This window comes from Octopus bimaculoides, chromosome 19 (assembly GCF_046866305.1).
Source record: "Octopus bimaculoides isolate indiv1 chromosome 19, ASM4686630v1, whole genome shotgun sequence".
In the NCBI taxonomy this organism is placed as follows: Eukaryota; Metazoa; Mollusca; class Cephalopoda; order Octopoda; family Octopodidae; genus Octopus; species Octopus bimaculoides.
In genome coordinates this window covers 42,128,924-42,138,408 of record NC_142946.1, presented here as the reverse complement: position 1 = coordinate 42,138,408, position 9,485 = coordinate 42,128,924, and the positions used below count along the sequence as shown (strand labels likewise).

General features: G+C 36.2%; 1 protein-coding gene across 1 annotated transcript in view; it reads right to left on the bottom strand.

Moving 5' to 3' along the window:
- Positions 1-64: 64 nt before the first annotated feature.
- Positions 65-9,485, bottom strand: part of LOC106873570 (propionyl-CoA carboxylase beta chain, mitochondrial) — a 55,145-nt gene continuing 45,724 nt past the window's right edge. Inside the window, exons 11-17 of the mRNA XM_014920999.3 lie at positions 9,092-9,173; positions 7,806-7,929; positions 6,353-6,460; positions 4,156-4,256; positions 2,362-2,460; positions 2,033-2,129; positions 65-1,466 (exon numbers count right to left, since the gene is read on the bottom strand). Of these exons, the coding sequence (XP_014776485.1) occupies positions 1,345-1,466; positions 2,033-2,129; positions 2,362-2,460; positions 4,156-4,256; positions 6,353-6,460; positions 7,806-7,929; positions 9,092-9,173 (733 nt within the window). The 3' untranslated portion in view covers positions 65-1,344. The remainder of the gene's footprint in view (positions 1,467-2,032; positions 2,130-2,361; positions 2,461-4,155; positions 4,257-6,352; positions 6,461-7,805; positions 7,930-9,091; positions 9,174-9,485) is intronic.

Below are 9,485 nucleotides of genomic sequence, written 5' to 3'. Positions count from 1 at the left end.
TCTACAGATGTCTTAAATATGTAAATGACATACAAATACTAATTAACTAACAGAAATACTGGAATAGAAAAGAAAATTTGTTTATTAAATGAGAAAAAAAAAAATAGAGTTAGTCAAACATTTCATTGCAACTGTATTATAATTACATAGAAAAACTTGGTTAAAAAAAGAAAATTGTAAAATTACTTACATCTGCAAGCTATTATTAAAACTAAATTTGTTTTTTTTTTTTTTTTTCGAAAAATAGCTTTCCAAGCGTTTTCTAATTTCCTAGTTTTTCATTACAGATTCTGTTTATTATTATTAAAGCAGCGAGCTGACACAATCGTTAGCGCTCTGCATGAAATGCTAAGTAGTATTTCACCCGTCGCTACATTCCAAGTTGAAATTCCGCCCCCGAGGCCAACTTTGCCTTTCATCGGTCGATGAAACAAGTACCAGTTATACATTGGAGTCGATGTGTTTGACTTAATCCCCTTCTCCAAAAATTCCAAACCATTATTATTAGTAGTAGTACAACTATCACCGGTGCATCATTAGATACTTATGTTTCCCTACTATCATAGTTCTAACAATAACATCTGTTAGTTCTCTCAGAACTATTCTTTAAATGATGTCAAAGTCTTGTAAGGTATTAACAGAGTAGAAGGAAGAGTTGTTTGCTGGATTTTTTTGTCATGTCACTCGATAAGGCATGGCTATGTGGTTAACAAGCTCACTTTGGAACCACATCTTAACAAATTTAGTCCCACTGCGTGGCACCTTGGGCGGGCAAGTGTCCACTAAAGCCCCAGACCACTCAATGCCTTGGGAAATAAATTCAGTAGATGGAAACTGTGTAGAAGCCTAGTGTGTGTGTGTGTTTGCTCCCCACCAATGCTTGACAACTGGTGTTAGTTTATTTATGTCCCTAAAACTTAGTGATTCAACAAAAGAGACCAACAGTAAATACTGGAGTTAATTTTTCAACTACCTGGTGTGGCTGCAGTCAAATCACAAACAAATAAGAGATGATGATAATGGTGTCTAACTTACACAATAAGTCAAACAATATGACCCCCACCATCAAATTACTTTCCCTTTGAGATTTTTTGCCCTTAACAACAACAATTTACCCTTGTACCTATAACTTAACACAGTAACACTAAGTTGTTTTTTGTTGCTTGCAATATTGTGAAAATTGTCTCAGCAGTCCTATAAAGAATTTGCAGGAATATAACACACATTGCTGATATGTTTTGAGAATGTCTAAGACCAAATCAAGGCAGACCCCCAAAAAACTGCATGAAATTGGAAAATGTTGATTAGAGGATCTGACCGTTATTGAAAAGTCCACAAACAGTCTTATAAAGGTATATTTGCATGCTTCTTCCAAGGATTGCTGACTTTCTTGTTGGACAACATTTCCAAATCTTGACAGATTCGGCGACGAGTGGTGTTTGGTTCTATGATGTCATCAACGAAACCTGAAAACAGAAAGAAAGAATAAAATATGACTGTTCCTTTATGCTACAATATTGAAGATTTCATTAAAAAAACTGATATAATACTATACAAACAAAACATTTAATAAAATTATATGTAAGCTTTGTTATACACTACAAAATGCCATTTTCATTCTGAAGAAGATGTTGGGAAGGTCTTGAAATGTTACTGGGCTGATTTAGAAGTGTTATTGTTCCAAACTAAAAGAACTAAAATGGAAAAAAAAAAAAGATCCAAATTGAATAGTCGAGTCTTTAATGTATTTGAAAGAAAAGATGTTACACACACATAGAACGAGATAGAGGTATACCTCCCTCTTTGGTTTAACATCCACTGCTCTATGCTTGCATGGGTTGGATGGAATTTTGAAGTGGATTTTCTACAGCCAGATGTCCTTCCTGTCGTCAACCTTCATTTGTTTCCAGGCAAGGTAATATTTCCCCATGGCCAGACAACACATGATATCAAGGTAAGGAGACAGTAACACACATACACGCACACAAATAGAGAGGGAGAGATGGAGAGATTTCAAAGTAAAGAAGTTTACCTCTAGAAGCTGCTGGGAAAGGATTAGCAAACTTATCCACATATTCTGCTTCGTTAGCTTGATTATCTTCACCACGGAATATAATCTTGACGGCACCCTTCAAGAGAAAAAAGTCACATAAACATAAGAATATCAAACCCCAGTTACATTCAATACCTAAAATCAATAATTCTGAGCACGTATTGGAGATATGGACCTTTAAATGATTTTTTTTTTTTTGTGTGTGGGTGTGAGTGCATGGCCTGGTGTGTGTGTGTGGAGGGGGTCATGGTGTTGCACTTACAATTGCTACATCATAAGCTTGATTCCAGGACCAAACAGCACCTTACCTTTGCTCCCATCACGGCAACTTCAGCTGTTGGCCAAGCATAGTTCATATCTCCTCGCAAATGTTTAGAGCTCATCACATCATAAGCTCCTCCATAGGCCTGAATGGAAAGCAGCAAAAAGAAACTTCAATGTTAAGCAAAAGAGGGGACAGAAAGTGTGTGTGCATGTGGGAAAGAGAGAATTGTTATCATCATCATCATCACCAGGAGGAAGACTGAGCTGAACCTGTGACATGTATGATGGATGACTATTTGATAGAAAAATACCAACTGATACGAGAGGAAGAGACTTGTGGAAGAGACGGACCAGGAAAGACATGGGAACAAGTGGTGAAAAATGATTTCAGAAGGTTAAAACTCATGAAGGAGATGACGAAAGAGCACAAGAAATGGTGAGAATGTGCTGGGGAAGACTAGTATTAATAAACATGGAAAAATTGATAACAATGATGATGTTGATGATGATGGTGAGCAACAAAACAAGAATTTCAAAACTTTCTGTTTTAAACACCTTATTACGAAACAACTTAGTTTATATTTTCCCAGTAATCCCTCGAGAAGCCTAAAAGCAAACTGAAATGTTAAATAATAAATACAGGATGGTAACAGAATCTTAATGAGAATAATGAAATTCTAATAAAATCAACAACTGCTAAAAGTAAAATTACAGATAACCTATATTATATATTCCATTCTTGTAGATATTTTTGGCAAGTAATTTGAACTGGAATAATGTGTTGAAATAGCTACTGTTAGTAGTCTTATATTCAATTTATTAACAGTGTGATCCAAATAATTATTTATTCTAACGTGTAACAATGATTATTGCTAGAATAGTGAAAGATGAAATGGTAATAATGGCTTTGCAAATCTCTGAATTGAATGTCCCTGTGCAGAACTGGGCCCAGTACTATATTTTGTATGCTCAGTGCTTATTCTATTGATCTCTTTTTGCCGAACCACTAAGTTACGGGAACATAAACAAGTCAACACCAGTTGACACCAGTCTTTGTGGTGGAGGACAAACATAAAGACACAAACACACACAATGGATTTCCATCCACCAAATCCCCTTTACAATGCTTTGGTCAGCCTGGAGCAATAGTGGAAGACACATGCCTAAAGTGCCATGAGGTGGGACTGAACCTGGAACAACAAGATTGGGAAGCAAGCTTCTTATTTCTTTATTGCCCACAAGGGGCTAAACATAGAGGAGACAAACAAAGGGATATAGTCAATCACATCGAACCCCAGTGCGTAACTGGTACTTAATTTATCGACCCCGAAAGGATGAAAGGCAAAGTCAACCTTGGTGGAATTTGAACTCAGAACGTAAAGACAGATGAAATATCGCTAAGCATTTCGCCTGTCGTGCTAACATTTCTGCCAGCTTCTTACCATACAGCCACACTTGCACCTAAGCCTGACATCCAACATCCCAAAATCAGTTTTCCACATTTCTGCTCAAGTCTTCCTTGTCTGTAGTTTCCTTCCACCTGGATCTCCAGGCACTTCGTTATTCATCAGTATTGCATTACATATCCATACCAATTGTTGTACGGGGAAATCTGTACACCCCCGTGATTGCTTAAGTGAACTATACTAGTTAGTATAAATGAGCATGTGCAAAACAGTGTGGGAAGAGTGCCATATGCGGCGCAGTCATAGTGTACAGGCCGAAGGGATTATTGAAGAGGGATATCATGGAGTGCTAGTTGAAGATACACTAATTTTGTTTTAAATGTTAAGAACACAAAAAGGAAAAAAAAAATACATATAGTCTTTGCTGGTTACCTTTCGGGTGATCACAGTTACTTTAGGAACGGTTGCTTCAGCAAAAGCATAAAGAAGCTTTGCTCCATGACGAATTATTCCACCATATTCTTGACTTGTGCCTGAAATTAAAAGGATTTGTGACTTTTTATAAAAGTAACAGTATTTAGGTACATCTACCTGATGACGATAAATATATATATATAGGTCCAGGGGTGGTAGTGTGGTAAGAAGCTTGCTTTCCAACCACACGGTTCCGGGTTCAGTCCCACTGCTGAGTGGCACCTTGGGCAAGTGTCTTTCCCTTGGATAACATCGATGGCATGGAGAGGGGAGGCTGGTATGCATGGGCGACTGCTGGCCTTCCACAAACAACCTTGCTCAGACTTGTGCCTCGAAGGGTAACTTTCTAGGTGACAATCCCATGGTCATTCATGACCGAAGGGGGTCCTTGGATATGGATATATATATATATATATATATATATATAGCTCATAGGACAGCAAAAGTAAGAATTACATCCTTTGTAGCAAAGTAAATTGCTTTACTGATAGAAACAAGTGTATGACTCAACCAAGTCTGATAAATGCTCAATAAATGCTCAACTGCTTTGAATAGCTTTGATACTGATAACATGGATCAACTAGTTTCTGTAACTGAAAATATCATTGTTGAATGGTTTTAACAGGATCCAGTGAGCCACAAGGTTGCATCAAATTGTCAGCTTTGCCATGGCATGGCTGGAAGCCCTTCCTAAAACCAATCACTTTACAGTGGGTGCTGGGTGTTTTATTTGAGCCACCAGCACTAGTGGGTTTGCAAAGTATCTTGCAAGACAGGAAAAGAACAGGGAAAATGGAAAAGATTCCACCACAGAATAAGAAGGTAGTATCTGAGTGGGGAAGATGGCTTTATGCTAAGTGTTGAAAGACTAAGGCAGGAGAGAGAGGGACAAACTATCGACTTTAGCTCAAACAACCTGTCTATACACAAGCGCACACACAATTCAAATTGCTACAAGATGTTTTGTTTACCATTAATCTATATGAGATCAAGTAGTACCAGTTATATTAGACGCTTCCCCAGTAGTTTACGACCTTGTACCTACAGGAGAAATTACTATTGTGATCATTATCAATAAACATTTTTTTCTTTTTAGCATTTAAATATTTCAAACACTGCCTTTCAGTTGATTTGTAATTCCACAGAGAATGCCACTCGAGTACAGAAATATATTTCAAGTGAATCAAATGAATGCAGCCCAGTTTTATTTCACAATTGTAACCACTACGTTTTACTTATGACAATAATGTCATTGTGGAAAATAAGAAACAGAATCCCAGTGGGGCTGATCCTATAAATTTTAAACAATGTAACTCCACAGAGCAAGGCAGCTGAATTGAGATTGTTTTTTTAAATTCTATAACTTAATAAGTATTGTGTATTAAGAGCTAATGTATGCAACATATTTTGATTTATTTATTTTTAATTACAGATTGTGGTAGATTTACACTAGAGTTATGAAATCATTATGACAAAATGTTATTGCTTGCTGATACAGGGTATGTAAAAGAAAACAGTTTACTGTACTCTGGCTAAGCTTAAAGCTACAGATGTTCTCTGTTCATTTCATAGTACCCACAGTGATCACATGCAGCCTTGAATCTGGTTTAAGATGAGCATTCACAGCAAATTTCAGTCATAGAAGCCAAGCCAAATCAGGCTAGAAGCTCATAACTAATCAGTGAACGTAACAAATCCTGTGGTGATAGCATGTTGTCAACTTAATGTGACAGTCCCATAAAAGGGAAGAATGCTACTGTTATTTAGCCCAAGGAAACATCGTTTCCTGTTGGGCTTGACACAGGTGTTTTCTAGGGCTAAATAACAGTAGCATTCTTCCCTTTTATGGGACTGTCACATTAAGTTAACAACATACTATCACTTTATCGTGCTGCTACTGCATAAATCTCTGTGAGAGATTTAGAAACATACTAAATCCAGTGGCGAATAAGAGATAAAAGATCTCCTGGAGAGAAAGCCGGTAACTATCTGGTAATGCTCCTAGATGATCTGATCTTGACAGCTCAGCTAACATGAGGTGTGCAGAACTGAATACTCTGCTCCAGATGCAATACAACAACATTTGGTTGATTGAGACTTGAAGCCATAGTAACAAAAATAATGGAGGCAAACAAAAAATGTGTACGACACTCACCGGGAAGAAATCCAGGGACATCTACCAATGTGATTAGAGGAATGTTAAAGGCATCGCAGAAGCGAACAAAACGAGCTCCTTTCACAGATGCATTTATGTCCAAACAACCTACAGATGTGGAATAAAGAAATATAATGGGGAAAAAAAAAAAATGATTAGTTATTTCCAATACTATATTGTCATTACATACATACATACATATATAATATATATATATATATATATATATATATATATATAGGAAAATGAAAAATAACAATAAGGCAGAATGCTAAACTGGAAGCATATTTTAATAAAGATTTCTAACCGGCTTTCATTGCGAAGCACATTTTCAAGAAGAGGGAGAATGAAAATGTTTTTTACAAAGAAGTACAAAATGAAGAAAATAATATATAAAAAAAAATAATATATATGAAAATAAATATACCAATACATTATATTGTCCTTGAGCTTTTGAAGTTCAATGGTAATTCATGTAGATAATGGTTGGAAAAATAAGGATGCATGAGAATTGAGAGTTGTGTTAGGTTTAAAAAAAGGGCTAAAAGTTTGTGTTAAGCAGGAAGTGTGGTGTCAAAGCAGGAAGTGTATGTAAGGGGAGGCAAATGTTTTTAGTTGGAGTTATGAACTCTTTTTCAACAGGAAGTTTATGTCTGTACCTAGAGAAATAAGGTCACTGAGGGGTATGTGTGTTAAGAAATGGTTGGAATTTCTGTATGAAAAGATTCTCCTTGTTGATTCTTTCTGGTATATTTATTTTTTTATATATTATTATTTTTATATATTATTTTCCTCATTTTGTACTTCTTTGTAAAAAACATTTTCATTGTCCCTCTTCTTGAAAATTTGCTTCCCAATGAAAGCCGGTTAGAAATCTTTATTAAAATATGCTTCCAGTTTAGCATTCTGCCTTATTATTTTTCATTTTCCTATTATTTCTCCACGTGCGGTTAACACATCCCCACTATTTACTGACTATATATATATATATATATATATATACACATACATACACAGAGGAAGACAGAGACAGAATATAATCAGTAGAGTTCAAAATGAGAAGCAGTTAGAGTTAGCAAAAGCCAACATGTTGAACTGTAACCAAAATTATTGAAGCCATAACCATCCCATCTCTTTAAGAAACAAGTGGTGGTGATGAAGACTATCCATGCTATATCATGCTTAATAATACACTCATCTTTATCATTTTTTTAAGCCTTGCAGGTATGATTGGCAGGAGATTTGATTGTTATTTCTAGAAGGTCAAGCAACAATATAGAGATTTCTTTGTTGGCTTATGGTCAGTTAGTTTGCCATGAAGAGAGAATAATATCTAATACTTTTGATAAGAGCCTTTCATCAGAGAATAAGACAGGCTCTCCCAGAAGAAAAACATACAGGAGGGAGAGAGACAGAAAGACAGACAGACAGACAAAAGAGAGAGATACAATACCTGCTGCCACCTTGGGCTGATTAGCAACATACCCAACTGTTCTTCCATTCATCCTTGCAAATCCCACAACAATGTTTTTGGCATAATTTGGCATAATCTCAAAAAAATCCTGTTCATCGATAATCTGGCAAGTAAATCAAAACATAATTAACTCTACCTTTGCACATGTTGAACTCATCATCCATCAGAAAATCAATTACACGTGTGTGTGTGTGTGTGTGTGTGTGTGTGTGTGTGTGAATGCATGCATGCAGTGCATGGTTCATGTGTATGTGCACAGGTGTGCATACAGATGCATGTGTGCATACAGATGCATGTGTGCACACACATGTGCATTTGTTTGCATGAGTGTATGTATGCAAATGTGTTTGCATGCAAGAATGTGTTTGTGTGCATGTGTGAGATTGTGTGTGCATGTGTGTATGTGCACATGTGTGTGTGCGCATGTGTTTCCATGCATGTGTTTGCATACATGCAGTGCATGTGTTGTGTGCATGTGCATAGGCATGCATACATATTTGGATACGAGCATGTGCAAGTGTGTTTGCATGCAAGAGTATGTTGTACCTGTAATTCAAAAGGGGCCAGCCTTGTCACATTCTGTGTCATGCTGAATCTCCCTCAGAACTACATTAAGTGTATGCATATCTGTGGAGTACTCAGCCACTTGCATGTTAATTTCATAAGCAGGCTGTTCCGCTGATCGAATCAACTGGAATGCTTGTCATCATAAGCAACAAAGTGCCAGTTCAGTTCAGTTCATTCATACATATATATATATATATATATATATATACACACACACACACATACACACACGTATGTATATGCATGCCCACACACTACACACAATTCCAATGAAAAGGCATCAATGAGAAGGCATACACGAAAGCATTACATGAAAGCAAAGTTTTAATATAAAGTAAACTAGAAAAAACATGCCTCGTTTGATAATTAATTTAAATCAAAGCCCTTAAAACTTACAACAAACATGAACAACGCGCACATTAAAACAAATATCAAGTTTGGCATAGAAAAACATTCATATAAACACACATAAATATATATATGTAAATATATATATTCTAAATAAGTGAAAGAAGAGCAGAATACTGCAAGATTTTCAACTAAACTACAAACTATTGATAGGTGGAGTCTGCTTATCTGGATGAATTAAGTCTTAAGTAAACAACTGATGGTGCAGATTGTGTGCATTAAATGTACGCTATGTTATCTTGATGGAGACGTGAATGAATACACAACAATTTATTTTGAATTTTACTTACTCCCAGAATGACATCCTTGATATCATAGGCTGCTGTAGATTCAAGTGGTACAACTGTATTGAGGCCTTTGACAAGTCGGTCTCTGTTAGAAATAGAAAAAGATGAAAAATTTACCCTTTACTTAATGCTAAATGTAAGGATAAAAAAGTTGGGCAGGTTAATATACAAAGTATATTAAATACATGAAATACAAAAAAATGTCTGTATGTTTAGATACAAAAAGGTCTGACTTAAACCGAACAGAAATGATATTAAGAATTAAAGGGGTTGAAGAAAAGTATTAAAAGCTCAACAGCTTTCCATGCTGGCATGGGTTGGACAGTTTGACTGAAGACTGGCAAGCCAGAAGGCTGCACCAGGTCCCAATCTGATCTGGCAAAGTTTCTACAGCAGG